The 15,401-nt window shown below is 38.0% G+C and overlaps 2 protein-coding genes across 2 annotated transcripts in view; one reads left to right on the forward strand and one right to left on the reverse strand.

Annotated features, from left to right (window-relative positions):
* Positions 1 to 4,963: 4,963 nt before the first annotated feature.
* Positions 4,964 to 14,785, reverse strand: LOC101848828 (ragulator complex protein LAMTOR2). The gene is made up of 4 exons (XM_005101540.3): positions 14,459 to 14,785; positions 10,185 to 10,347; positions 9,271 to 9,360; positions 4,964 to 5,917 (listed from the first exon to the last, which is right to left on the reverse strand). Exons 1-4 carry the CDS (start codon positions 14,524 to 14,526, stop codon positions 5,861 to 5,863), a joined length of 378 nt encoding a protein of 125 aa, XP_005101597.1. The 5' UTR covers positions 14,527 to 14,785; the 3' UTR covers positions 4,964 to 5,860.
* Positions 14,786 to 14,904: 119 nt separating this feature from the next.
* LOC101849065 (serine/threonine-protein phosphatase PP1) overlaps positions 14,905 to 15,401 on the forward strand; it is a 40,199-nt gene continuing 39,702 nt past the window's right edge. Inside the window, exon 1 of the mRNA XM_013084365.2 lies at positions 14,905 to 15,163. The gene's annotated coding sequence lies outside the window, so the exon portion shown is untranslated. The remainder of the gene's footprint in view (positions 15,164 to 15,401) is intronic.

Raw genomic sequence — 15,401 nt, forward strand, 5'->3', positions numbered from 1 at the left:
TTTTTCAAATATGAGGATGGTCTTATACTCGAGGATATATGAGTTTTCATGACTTCTAACTTGGCTCAGTTTCATCAGAGACAGTAATAGTAGATGTTTTATGTGCCCAATAACACAATTTAGATGACAGGCTGCTTTGACCCTGCCTGTCAAGGCCAACCCAGACTCTGAAGGATGTTCGAGCAGGTAGATAGAGACAATATCTAGCATCTGCGTTTGTTGCCATTTTTTTCTCCAAAAGTGGCCACGAAAATGGCAAAAGTTGCCATAAAAGTTGCCTTTAATTTTTAAGCTTTCAACTCTCTCTGACGGTGTATATAGCAATACGTTGATAAAGGCAACTTAATCTAAAGCACCAGAATTTCTTGTGCTCTGTCTTAAGCATCCAGAATATCATTTATTGCCCCATAGAGTGTAAAAATGTGAAAAATGAAGGTTTCACAAACAGAATGAAATCTAAATTAGAAGAGCACATAAACAACTACACAAAGTTAACAAATAAGGGCGTGTGTCCACCTATCCTAAGATTGGCAGTTTTACCCCTAAACATGTGTAATTCAAGAAAAAGTACATGATATTACATGTAAATTATGGAATCACACACAAGGGGCCTACCACTGCCAGTTTTCGGGTTTGGCGGAGACACGACGCTCTAACGTAACACATTTATATTTTTTTTAAATGTAGGAACAACCTCAAATTAAATGACATTACGCTAAATAAACACCAAAAAAAAAAAGAAGAAAAACAACACATCAGGATAAGGAAAAAAATTAACTCACCAACAAATAAAAACTCAACAAAGAAGAAAAAAATAAAAGACAAACAGCAAATATAGTATGTAATAATGTACCTACATACTCGGCATGAAAATAACTATACATGGGCACCTTAAAGTTATCAAAATTATACATCTCTAATATATGTTATGGGGTAGATTCTAGCCTTTTTTGTTGAAATATGCAAAATTCGCGGACCAAATAATGCCATAAATCATGGCCGCGACAAACGCAGATGCTAGCAATAAAAAAACCCTCCCTCACAGGAATTGAACTGATGTCTTCAGCGTACAAATGGAGCGTCTAATCGCTACACAGCATGTTGGTCCTCACCAGAGATAGCACATTAGAGCATTAAATAACCTAACACTATGGAATAGGGTCATGTAGAAAGGCATTTCCAATCACCAACTTCATCATCATCATCAGAGCTGTGTCTGCTGCATAATGGATTTCTGATAATTGCCACAGTAGTACCAATTTGCTGATCTTGACTGACAGTCAGTCCCTCTGCAAGGGGCTGCTGGGCAACAGCTCGGACATGAATGATTTGCGCCGAAAGTTCAGTGAAGCCAGAACCACAATAATAATCCAGTGGATTCCAAGCCATGTTGGAATAGAAGGAAATGAGGCAGCAGACCAAGCTGCTAATGAAGCCAGAGAGATTGAAGGAGACAGACGACCAACAAAGAGGAGTCTTTCCAATGATCAAGAGGGAAATCAGAGACCCACCATGTAGAACTAAGTACCAGCACCTGGAAGATGTGTATTCTGGGTACTCCTATAAGCGGGAACAAAAGTCTATCACATGTCGCTGGGACCAGGTTGAGCTAGCGAGACTGCAGTCGGACCATCATTGGAGTTTAAGATGGTATAAGAACTTAGTAAATGAAGAGCTCAGCCCATGTTGCCGAAGATGCGGCCATGAAAAGGAAGATGTCAAATATAATGTTTGAATGTCCAGGAACAATGGCAATTCGAATGGAGTTATTTGGACGAGTGGAGGTGCCGCTAAGCATATTGACAATGGAGCCGAAAAAGAGCCTCGCTCTCGCTCGAAGATTTCTTCGCGGAGTCCGTCAGGCCCATTAAGGAAACAAACAAAAATCATCATCATCATCAATTCCTTTCACCCCTTGCAGGGTATAGGCCACATATTATATACAAGCTCCTTCCATTTACACCTGTCCTGGGCCATCCTTCCAAGCTCGTTCCAAGTGAGCTTCATCTCTCTCGTGTTCCTTTCCACACATCTCCTTCATGTTTCCCGTGGCCTACCCCTGCCTCGTGCTCCTTGTGGGTTCCACTGCAGTGACTGTCTTGTGATGTTTCTGTGCTGGACTTTCTTTAGGTATGTCCCATCCATCGCCACATTCTTAGTCCTATTTCTTCATATATATATATATATATTTATATATATATATATATATATATATATATATATATATATATATATATATATATATATATATATATATAATCCTTTAGTCCTGTCCTTTCCCACAGCTCTTCATTTCTTATTCCATCCTTCCACTTAATTCTTAGAATACTCCTCATACATCTGTTGATGAAAGTCTGGACTTTGGGTGGTGGTTGGCGGGTGCTCTGGTTTGGTTTGCTCCTTCGTTTCCTATCAAACATCTATCGTCTTTATCTCACCTCCGGAACTGATTGTTAAAAATAGATTTATGTAAAAAATATAATGTATAAGGAGCATTCAACAAGTCTTTACCCCGACTGTGAGGGAATTATCGCACAATGATGAAACTTGAAAATGATTTCTATCTTTCTAGAATGCTGCATGTATAGTTTTGGGAGAAAAAAATGAGCATTGTTTTGAGAACAGTAAATGAACCTTGCATTTGAATAGCAAAAGATAATATATTTAGTAAATTCTGTAAATAGATCTATATATCTATTAACTCTTATTTGCCAGGAGAATCACACGCAACAATTTTGGCAGACATGTTAAGTGTTTACCTTGCTGAATGAATACCCTTTTAATGAAATTGTTCAATTTTGGACAAGGAAGTTCAAAGACTATCTGTCTGTTTTTGACGGGCCACAAGAAGGGCGTCCAATCATTGTTGTTAATGAAGAACGTGTGGGTCTAGTAAAGAAACTGGTAGTTGAAGATTGAGAATTAACTGTTAAACAGTAAGCAGGGGTAACAGAAAATGAACATAGTCTCTATTGAAATGGTTCTGCATGACCATCTTCACATGTCAAAGGTATCGGAAAGACGGGTTCTTCTTAAACTTAAATTAGAATTGGATGATACCCAATTCTTTGACTATACTATACAAGTAGAAATTGGCAAAACAAGGGCTATCATTTCGTTCCCCCCAAAAGATCCTGTTCCATGCAGGGGAAAACTCCATCCCATCAATCAACAAAGAAAGCAAATGTGCAATCTTCACGTGGAAAGTTTTTGGGACACTAAGGATGTCATCATGATATAATATTAAGAAAATGGCAATACTGTCACTTTGGACGACTGGAGATCCTATTTAGCGTTGTTCATGAAACTACAATCTGCCTTGGCCAAGAAAAGACAAAAGAAGCTGTGAAAAGAAATCCTTCTTTCTGTTGCAAGACAATTACCCAGCACAGAGAGATGAAGGCAACTCGGGCAGGGGGGAAGCAAAGCAGTGTGGCTATGAAATTCTTCCACGCCCAACTGGATATTGCACCCTTTGACTGTGACTCTTTACTTTCCCAAATCTAAAATTAAAAAGTTCTCAAATACAGCATTTCCATCATTACGAAACTATATCTTCAGTGGAGGAATGGTTTGAGTCCCCCCGTCCAGGGTCATATTATTATTTTTCTTTATCTTTTGAAGGTCAAAGCAAGATGGTAAAATTTGTATGGTCAATCTGCACAGTGACAAGTAAAATAGCATTTTGAGCGTGGAATCAAATTTTCACTTTCTCACTAGTAACTTGCTTTTTTTCAGAGTTAAAAGATAATGACTTATTGAAAGCCCCTCTTCTAATCTAACAAGAGTGATCACTGTCACCGGCCACATTATGAATGAGCATGTCAGAGATGAGAGATCACACACCTTTATAGCATAGAATACTACAAACTAAAACTAAAGCTCACAAAATTTCAGCACTTCAAAAAGGGGAGCAATATGGCAGCAAAGTAAAATGAGGATGGGGTTACTACAGTGGAACTCGGATTTAACGAGCTCGGATTCAACGAGAACTCGGATTCAACGAGATGAGATAGATTCCCTGTTTTTTTCCTTCTTTAAAATCAATAAAAGTAACCCGGATTCAACGAGCACTTAAATCAGCGAGCTTGGATTCAACGAGGTCGCTTCCAGGGTGAACAGCCCCCGCAGACGTGGCTTCACCAATTTTTCTCCCAGAACAAACTTTATCTATTCCCAGAAACCACCCATTGCATCTGCATCATGAATCATTATTCACTTTGCCAATTGCATGCGACCAATCAGCGGCCTTTTTAAATATCAACACATGTGTTGTTGGCACGCGGATGTGTCTACTCTGGCGTGTGTCGGGGTCGGATGAATGGCCTGCACACGTGTGGCTGTGTGTGCCTGTGGGGGAGGGGGGGGTTGAACGTCGCATATACAAACGCGTCGGTCTTTTTCCCCCCGGCAACTGATCTTTATTACAATAATAAGCTAGTCTAGTCTTGACGTAGATCTACGTAATGAATTGTGCGCTGGTCTATGGAATAAAAAGTTGCCGTATGCTCAGCTCTACACAGCAACACAACTTTTTCTTGGTAAACAATCGAGATGACACAGGCTTGTGTATTTGAACGAATCGGTCTTTTTTTTTACACAGCTCATAATATGCCGGCATTTCAGGCACTACTTGTGACTTCTCTTTATACATTAACTTGCTCAGTGCCTGTAATTATCTACACAAAACCTTGTGTTTGCTATAACGAACACTCGGATTCAACGAGATTTTAGGTCAGGCCCAACGACCTCATTGAATCCGAGTTCCATTGTATGCAAGAGATCAGGAAGACCAATTATGAGGTTTTAGAAAGTTCTCAGGTAAAGCATGCAAGTGGTGTTTTTATGTCGTTATGGAGGATGAGGAAATAGAAGACAGATGAAAGTGATGATTCTTTATGAATGTGACAGACTCAAATGAGAGCAGAGGATGAAAAAAAAAAGAAAAAATGAAAATACAAGGTTCTCAAATTATAGAGCTTTATTATCATTTCGTATTCTCAAATGGTACTGCTGATAATGATGCTCAAATCCAGGGTTTTCTTTGGATTAAACAATCAAACAATACAAAAAGAGCTTTCAAAAAGGGAAAATACATATCACATCAATGTCATCAGATATAATAGTACAATGAAATTGACACTGACACTCACGGCTTTAGTCAAATCAACATCTTTATATTCAGAAGCAAAGTTCAGCAATTTGCCATGAACTTTAAATACGACTGAAAAACAAATGTTTCTTATCAATTTCCCCTTTTTCAAATCAGTAATTATTAATGCAAATGCAGGGGCATAAGACTTGCTCATTCTAAGACTAAGAGATGAGACTACGATATTGCACAGCTTTTTTTCTACAAGTCAGAATATAAAGATCCGTTTACCACAAAAATAACAGATAATAGACTTCTTTTGTTGTAATTTTTAAGCTAAAGTAAAAAAATTCATTCTTCATAGTTCTTCAGCTATGTAACAGTGTTGGGTATCACTGGAACAGAAGAAATCAATGAGATTTCATTTTGTTCGTCAAGTGCTGTTAGAAATAGAATAGAACATTACATAATCTAAAAACGTGAACTTCTGGGGTCTCTCTTTCTTTATCAGTTGTATTCCCCCTCCTCTCTCTTTCACTATCTATCTCTCGCATTCGCATCACCTAATCATTTGTGATTCATCTTCACCTCTCCCTGTTTCACTCTCTCTGTATCCTTCCTTTTATCCACACATTAACCAGAATCTTCCTTTCCAATTTTTATTCAAACAAACATGCATAAGTAAGCAAATTTATAACTGTCCAATTTGCTTGCAGAGACAAGAGTGACTCTCTAAACTCCCTTTCCTCGGCAGAGCCGGCATATCTGTCAAGACGCTGCAACTTGTGACAAGGGTTCCTCCAGGTACGTGGCCATTGCTGCAATCTGAAAAAAAAACCCCAATACAACTGAGCTAAACCTCTGCCTACACCTCACACAATTTTCTTTTCCGGAGGGTGTTTTATTATTATTTTCATCATTATTATACTCTTTTGATTTAAAATAGTAATTGACTCTAGCAGAGGCGAGCACATGAAGGAAATTTTATCAACATGAGTAACCATTTGTTCACCTCTATGTAAGGATATTAGACCATTGGTCTGATGAGGAAAAACGGGATGATAATCAGGGGCGATGGCTGACAGGTTTGACAGGGTAATCAAAGTGAGACAAGGAACTAGATAGAAATGTCACACAAAAATCTTACTCGAGGCACCGACACCGAGTTGTGAATGAAAACAAATCCTGAATTCATATTGTACGGTCAACGCCAAAATAATCGGGAAAGTATCTCATTAAATATTTATTCCAGGTAACACTAAATTTAACAATAGATGTGAATACGCAAACAAAAACAAAGAAGCAGTGATGTCACAATACTACAAGTAATACATGACAATGATCAACTTCTGATTTCAAATTTGGGTGTTTTTGTCTAGCTTTTCGCAGCCATAATCCAGGTCATAATCTGATTATAGAACGTTAAAAAGTCCAGGAAAAAAAACAAGCACTCAGAGCAGTCATGAGATTATTAGGAGTTAGTTCCTCTCATCTTTGTGAGGTAGAATCGACCCGTGTAATAGTTAGCTTACATAATCAGTGCTTGTGACTGCTTATGGCAGTGGCTCGAAAGGGGTGAACAGGGTACTTATGTGGCAATGAAACAGTTTTGAGTGTTGTGCACATGTTCCCTTCAACTCTTTTGGTAGACTCTTCCAGTCTCACTTTATTAAGCTTACATAATCAAAGCTTGCGACTGCTTATGGAGTGGCCCGAAAGAGGTGAACAGGTTATTTATGTGGCAATAAAACAGTTCTGAATGTTAAGCATATACTGTTCATTGGTGATTATGTATGTCTAATAATAATAATGACAACTGCAGTTTAGTGCATATCCCTGCTCTACAGCCAGGGTCGGTAAAAATAAAAAAAATCGATTTTTTTTATTTAAATCAGATTTTTTTTATTTAAATCGGATTTTTTTTATTTTTTTTATTTTTTTAAAAATGTCGACACAGTTTGGGATTTTTGGTGGCTAAAAGTATGTTCTTTTAGTGCAAAATGCATTGTCTTTATTTTAACTAATGATTAATTTAAGAAACTGCAATTTTAGAAAGCCTTAATCTGCTATATCAGTGAATTATGGCTACAGACAAAAAATGAAGAAAATGTCAGTCTAAAAGGAAGGGGGGGGGGGGGGGTAATTATGCATTGATAAACTTGCATTTTATTTTTATTACAGTGTGTGTGTGAGCACGCGCTTGTGTTTGTCTAAAAAGAAAAAGAAAATGCTAATTTCAATTATGAAAAAAAAGTAAATTGAATACTGTATTATTTTACTACTTACAGTGACAGGGAGGGAAGCAGACTTTTAAGCAATTTTAGTCTACTAAACCTTATATCTGTTTTATAAAACCAAGGAAAGGAATTCTGAATGTTTGAAGACGTAAAAACAGAAAACATTTTTTTAAAGTGATTTAAATCACTGAGTTTTATTTTTTTAAATCAAGTTGATTAAATTTTTTTAATCAACTGATTTAAATCGACCCTATTTAAATCAACCCAACCCTGGTTTTCAATTATGAAAAAAAGTAAATTGAGTACTGTATTATTTTACAGTGACAGGGGGGAAAGCAGACTTTTAAGCATGATTATATTAGTCTACTAAACCTTATATCCGTTTAAAATAAAACCAAGGAAAGGAATTCTGAAAGTTTAAATATGTAAAAACTGAATACATTTTTTTGAAAAGTGATTTAAATCACTGATTTTGATTTTTAAAATCAAATTGATTAAAAAATTTTAAAAATCAACTGATTTAAATCAACCCAGCTCTGATTTCAATTATGGAAAAAAAAGTAAATTGAATACTGTATTATTTTACAGTGAAAGGGGGGAAATCAGACTTTTAAGCATGATTATATTAGTCTACTGAACCTTATATCTGTTTTATGAAACCAAGGAAAGGAATTCTGAATGTTGAAATGTGTAAAAACCGAATAAAAATAATTTTTAAAAAAAGTGATTTAAATCACTGATTTTTATCAAAAAAATCAAGTTGATTTAAATCAAAAAAATCAACTGATTTAAATCAACCTGATTTAAATCAACCCAACCCTGTCTACAGCAAGCTCTATGAACTTTATAATTATAATTACCCCAGCAGACCTTTTGGACATGGAAACATTCTCGACATCCCAGGAAGCATACAGTGCAAGCAGCTGATTAAGCCTAAGCTTAAAAATTGACAAGACTTTTCAGTCTACAGCTGGGTACTCATTTACATCTGGGCGTGGTGTACTAAGGAAAATTTGGGTAAAGTGCCTTTCCCAAGGAAAAAATGTCAGGGTCCCTCAAGGGTTTAAACTCATAACCATTTGCTTTGAGCCCAACAGCCCAACAACTAGACAAGCGACGCCATAGGATGTTATTTTTCACAGTAAGTAGTAATTTGTAGATCATGAAAACACAGCTGTTTTTAATTGATTTTAGAAACAGTAAAGTTCCTCAGTCAAAAAGTGGTCATGATGCTGTTAGCTTTTTTTAAATATACAAGACAATATGTGAGCTAACGATTAATCTAGATCTAGGTTTTTCTTATAAGTTGCCAACCAAAAAAAAAAGCTTTTTTTCTCAGAATCTTTAAATTTTCGAGCATAGTATTAGTAGGCACAACTGAGAATTTTTTAATTACTGAACACTCACTGTCTCTGCTCAAAAAGAGTGCAATGTGGCTACCAAAAAAAAAAGCTTAAAATAGTACATTTTTTCCATTCTTGTGTCTCACTGTAAATAATATGAAAGTTTTGAAGACCAACAGGAATTTTTTTTTTGAGATATTCATACGTCAGGTTCTTTTCAAGAGAAAACTACAGCAACTTTTAAAATTAAAACACTTTTAACTCATTTTGAGATTGTTACGTCTCAAACATAACACAAAACAAATACATCTTTAGACATGATATTGAGAGGAGAAAAGAACTGAAAACATTCTACATTATTTTGCACTATCTGCCTTTTCTCTGGAGTGACACCAAAGACCAAAACATAAGTTTTGATGATTTCAAATTTAGAAAACAACAATCGCATGCAAATGCCGCACTGTCACTCACCTATAGTATATATCTAAAAATCAAAAGGAAAAGTTACTTATCAAATTTATACATTTTGTTACAGAGGACCTAAATGAGGTACCACAAAACAAAATTCAAAACCAAAGTATATAATATTTAGGCCTACCTTTGCCTTCAAAATTCCAAAATTCACACCATCTTTGGCACACAAGCAAAGCAATAAATTGGCAACTTTGGTGATGGCCACTTTTCCTTGCTGTTTTGATGAAAAAAAGAAAGAAAATATTTATTTTTTTTTATTACAAAAGAAACAAAACAATGCAACATCATTTTCTTTATGTAAAATTATGATACAGTTGAACCTGTTCATAATGGTCACTAAAGATTTCAGTGAAATATGACCATTATAATAGACAGGTAACCACAAAGGATAGAGTGTTATGGTCACTTACTAGACTTGACAAAGTCAAGAAGGTTTAAAATCTGAAATTTTTTTCTTGACTCTATCTTTCCATTTCACATCCATCAAAATTATTATCATTTAATCATTAAGACTTCTTTGCATTGATTGAATGTTCTACTCAGTCTGAAGACAGGATGGCAGAAAAGCTTTGTAGCAAGTGACTGCTATGAGCAGGTTTTGTGGCCAACTTGTCAGGATAATGACTGATTCTGACAGTACATGACATGGAACATTATGGACAGGTTAAAAATATAGCCAAAACGCAAGGGCATCACGTATCCGTGGCTGTTAGTACAGGTGACCATTAAGGCAGGTTTTGAACGAAAAGATGACTTCTTCTATTTCACTCTTTAATATATATATTGCAACATCAGAAATCCTCTCAAATGCAGAGATCCATGGGAGGGGATCCAGGTGACACTCTCTCTGGCTGTGTGGTTCTTCTTGGATGATCTTTATAAGATGAATCCTGGCAAACACAATACATTCTTACTTCTAAAATTTAATCCTTATTAATTCAAAGATGCTCTACTTTCCAACAAATTAAATCCACTTCACGTTCTTCAAAGTCAGTAATACGTTATATTTTATTATCAAGTAACGACTACAATTCATACCTCACACTCAACCAAAACACAATCCAGCTTGCTATCATCCAAGGAAATCTGGCCACTTCTCTGAAAAGATGCCCATATATTGCTAGCAATAGCTCCCGAGGCTGAAGCGTCTTTGTCGCCAAACCCAGAAAATGCCAACAATGAGCCCTCACTGTTCAACAGCCTGTAACAAGAGAAGCAGATCCTTTTTATTTGAATCTCTTCAATTTGTAATGAAGGTCATCCACATGACTTACCTCACTTCTACCCTTGACCAATTTTCCAAAGGGGTAGCCATCTTTGGAGAACTGGCACTGTGTTCGTTTGGTTTGTGCGATGCTCATAGGTGCTCAATCGGGAAATTCCTAAGTGATTGTTTTACAAGTGTGTGTTTACAGGATGTGAAAATATTGAACAGTGTACAAATTGCAGCTAATTCCAGTTTTCCGTGGGACAGCCCTCGTATTTTAGGCCTACTTTGTAGGTAAAGCTCCTCTTGGGGACATAACCAGAATGTGCATGCTTCATCACTAGGCTGCATAAAAAACTACAAAGCAACAAGTTATAATCATGGATGGGAAAAAATTGTTGGTCAGTCGGGAAGAGGAAGAAGAAGAAAAAAAAACAACCTTCCATTCGGCCATCAGAACTTCAAACAATGAAAGGTAGAGCTTGACATTTAACACACTATGTTTTATTTAGCACAGGCACTAATCGCAAAGCGGAGTTTTATTTAGCACTGGCCTAATCGCAACGCAGCTTTGCAAATAGATTCTAGGCACTTCCATAAAACATTTTTTTCGGACCCGAGTCTGAATAGATAAAACCCATGTTCAGACTCGAGTCCGAATACAGCTGGCCTTTGCATTTATGTTGTGTTTCCTCCTCCCCCCCCCCCCCCCCCCGCCTATGAGCATACAATAGTGGTAGTAGTAGATCTAGATCTAGATACGGATCGCTGCGTTTCTGCTTGGGTGCGTAACCCCCGGTCTCCCGCTTTGTTTTGGATAAGAACAGCGAAAACAAGGTCACTTTCTGAGATCATGCATAGAATGCAGCTTATTTCCCTTTTGTTTTGGAGGTTCCTGTCAACACACGCGGTTCTCCGGTGTCGGAAAATTTTGCCCCTTCATTTTGATTGTTTTCGTAACCGGTATCGGTGAATTTACTGAGTGCTTGAGTAGTCGATTATTTAGCATATCTAGTTAATCTAGCTCTAATGTATCGTAGAATGTATCCCCCTACTATCGCAGGCTGCTTCTTAATGCCCAGGAACATGCCAGATAGGGTTGAGCACCGGTGCAGACAAAATTTGTTCTGTCCGTTTAAGTGCGCAATATCGCCTTTTTTGCTATTTGGCATTGATAGTGTGGCTTCTAAGCCCTTTGGTTGTTTTACTTTAAATTTCTTTATGACCTGCGTTGCGCACTGAAACAGACTGTTTTCATTCCGTTTGGATGCATTATATTGCCATTAGAAGATGATCAGAATGTATTCATGTCAAAATGAATTAACATGGAAATTTAATCTCCAAAATGTTCAATTTCTTCTTTTCACATCTTTTTCTTCTTCTTTTTTGTCCTTTTCCTTTAAGAATACTAGTTTAGGTCCTGTAGAGTCTAATTCTTGTTTTCTCCTTTCACCTGCTTGTATCCACAGCATCTTTCTTTTTATCCATTATCAAAACACATACATACAAGGAAATCTCCAGTTAGGGGCGCACAGCTCCCAAAAAGAACACGCCTCATTGACCTTGGCCTTCCGTTCCCAGCAGTTCAGGAACTTTTTGCAAGGAAAAGAAGACAAGGCCAGGATAGAGAAAGGCACTCCTGTACAATAGCGGTCCCGTTAGATTTAGCACTAAAGCACACAAGCAAAGACTACTGGATATCGATACTGATTTTAATATTCGGTATCGATGTTTTATCACAGTAGATCTAGAAGCCTACAAAATGGGTAATAAAATTTCACTTGTAAAGTATTTAACCAGGCAAGGTGGGTTTCAGGGGACCATAATTTGATGTTTAGCAATTAGGTTTGATTGGTTATCTCTCTATAGGCCTATTGGCACGCGCATCAAAATCAAAAAGTAATCGTTTAGAACCAGAAGTAATCGTTGGTTGGGTCAAAACGAGTATCCCTAAATCAAAATGGGACCGCAATTGTACAGGAGTGCCTAGAGAATGTGCTACACCGTAGAGAGAGGAAGGCAGAGAAGGAGATGGGAGGACAACATTAAAGAGTGGACAGGAAAGACGATGGGTGACAATCTGAGGAGAGCAGAGGACAAAAATAGATGGCGAGAGCTGGTTTTCCAATGCAGTGGTGCCCCAACGGTTGCCCCAACCACGGGATAGAAGAAGCCTAGAGAAAGATGAAAAGTGTCGCAAAAGAGCTGTCTATATCTAGATCTAGATCTAGAGCTGTAAACAACTAAACATGGTACTATTGTGCACTCAACCAGACAATATGTTGCACCAAAACAGACACCTTGCGCATCATCCAGACACACGTTACCAAACAAACACCACCACAACATATAGGAATTTTATACTGCTGGATTTTGTAATGTGCTACACCGTAGAGAGAGGAACGCTTTTTAACTTCTGGAGAAAAAATTATGAAGATCGTTTATGGTATAGCGCAGTACCAGAATAACTCTAGAAAATCTAGATATCTAGATCTAGATCTAGATCTAGTAGATCTAAATCTAGATTTTTCTAGATCTACATCATCAGAGTAGATCTAGTTTTATAATGTAAATGTCAAGCGCCATTTGCCGATCAGCGCGGTCTTAAGATCATGGCGCAGAACCATATGACGATCCGCAGAAAGCGCGGCCATTTCGAGATGGGCGCGACGCGCCATCACACACAAACAAACGACTTTGCAAAGTTCACAAACAAAACTCCGCAGAATTGCACAATCGTTTGTTTGTTTGTGTGTGTGTGTGTGTGTGTGTCTGTGTGTGTGCGTGTGTTTGTATTTGTATGTTGTTTTAGCGTGTGCATGTTGTGGTGTGAAGTGACTTTTATCTATCTTGTGTATATATAACAAAAGATATACCATAACAAAAGGAAGTGGCTATTCTCATCCAGGGTGAGAATAGAAATACGATCGACCTCTCACCCCGGGTGAGACTTGCGACCATAGGCTATTCTCACCCGGTTTGAAACAAGACCTGTTTTTCCTAATTTCGGAATACTTTCTATCGATGTGGATGATCAAATGGATAAAGTAAAGGCAAAGAAAAGGTTACGTTATAGCACAAAAGTAAGCTAATTTTATCGACTACAAAGATGCTATGGCTATTTCACTTTTCGAATCGAGCTGAACAACGGGGGTCGCCATTTTGTTTTGCCCGGAAGTTCTCGCAAGATCTACTCCTCCCCTCTTCTCTCTCTCTGTCTCTTTCTGAATACTGTCTATCGGTGTGGACGATCAAATTGACCAAAACAGAGTTAAAAAATGATGTTAAAACACAAAAGTAAATTAATTTGGTTGTCTACAAAGATGCTACGGCTATTTAGCTATTTAACTTTTCGAATCGAGCCGAACTACGTGGGTCGCCATTTTGTTTTGATCGGAAGTTCTCGCGCTACTCCTCTCTCTCTCTTTCTCTCTCTCCACTGCCCACAGACAAAATTGTACGCTTTTAGTAGGCTACAGTTGTAATGGAACGTTTGTTCACGGCACAGAATTCTACAATTTTTCTGTTATCACAGTGTAGAATTCTGTGGTTTAGGGTGAATGCAAAATTTGTTGGCCTAGATCTAGGCTATACGGTGAACGCGCACCGGGTGAGAATAGCCAAAAGACTCGCCTGCACTATTCTCATCCCGGGTGAGAATAGAGGTGGCCATAACAAAAACCTCTCTCTCCCTCTCCCTCTTTCTTTGCCACTCTCGCCTCCAGATCTATGAGTGTGTAGGGGCCTAAATTGTAGAGATATCTATGTGTTTGTGTGTGTTTCCAAGCGATCAGCAGATGGCGCAGCGCAATTCTTGCTTGCTTTGCACAATCTTAAGATCGCGCAGCTCTATTCATTTTCGAAAATAATCCGTAGATGGCCGCGCTCTCTGCGGATCGTCATATAGTTCTGCGCCATCTTAAGATCACGCTGATCGGAAAATGGCGCTTGTTGACTTTGACATAAAAACACGGTGGGTTCACCAAATCAAAGTTAGTTCCGGCCAACAAAACTAAGCTAACAGCACCGCTACTTCTACGCAAAAAGACACGCTGAAGATGTCAACTACTGATCATCTGAAATTTCTGATGAATGTTCTACTCACAAAGTACTTTCAACACCTCCTGTGTTTGCCTGACTCAGAACCTCCGAAAGTGCTCGAGGTTTCAACATCTTGGTGTCCTTTTTTTTATCAAACTCAAACGACCCTTTATCAAACTCTACTGTTCAGAATTTTTTATTTAATCCCAGGCTTTGCCTTGCGTTCAAGCTTGAGATAGCTACGCCTGTCACCAGTACCTCTTTACTCTACACTTCAGGTCCGACTCGGGTGAGAGTAAATAAATTTTAATTATGAAGACTATAAAAAGCCTATTGTTGAACTACTGAACCCAGTGAACTGTGTGTTGTTTTGATTTACCCGGAAGCACCTGATACAACTCCCAGATTTCTACATCAGAAGAGCTAAAAACTAAAAACTAAAAACCAAACGTTGAAATATCGGCGTAAAAATTACGGAGATAATATTATTAGCCTTGGCCAAGGAGCTTAAAACAAGCCTCCTTGTATAAGGCCCTCTCAAGGAAGCTACAGTAATGGAGGATGCTCTGTGGGCGGCACCGCACGCCTGATAGGAGCCCTCTCTCGCAGTGGAACTATGGTCTACCTGCACTGCACGACTGCCCGACTCACGCACTAAAAGAGAGAAGGTTTCATAATCCGAGGTCCTTGTAGTCAGTAAAAATGCCTTCCACCTGTGTTGTGTTTAAGTGTAAGAACCTAAGCTTACCAGCTTACTGAGGAAGCCTAGGTAAGAACCGACATGATGCTGCAGTGGACAGACGTTTTCACAGAGGTGTTATTTTCCTTTTTAAAAAAATCTAAATGAAAGTGTTTTTATGCCCCCAGCGACACAATTTGGATCATTAACATTTATTATAAGAGGCTGGCTCCGGCATACCTGCGCAGGCCAACCCGGGCTGAAAGGGATACAACACCCCAGTAGAAAGACAGAGATACTTGATTTTAAAAAATATTTTTTAATTCTT

This window comes from Aplysia californica, unplaced genomic scaffold, assembly GCF_000002075.1.
Source record: "Aplysia californica isolate F4 #8 unplaced genomic scaffold, AplCal3.0 scaffold00287, whole genome shotgun sequence".
Lineage (NCBI taxonomy): Eukaryota > Metazoa > Mollusca > Gastropoda > Aplysiida > Aplysiidae > Aplysia > Aplysia californica.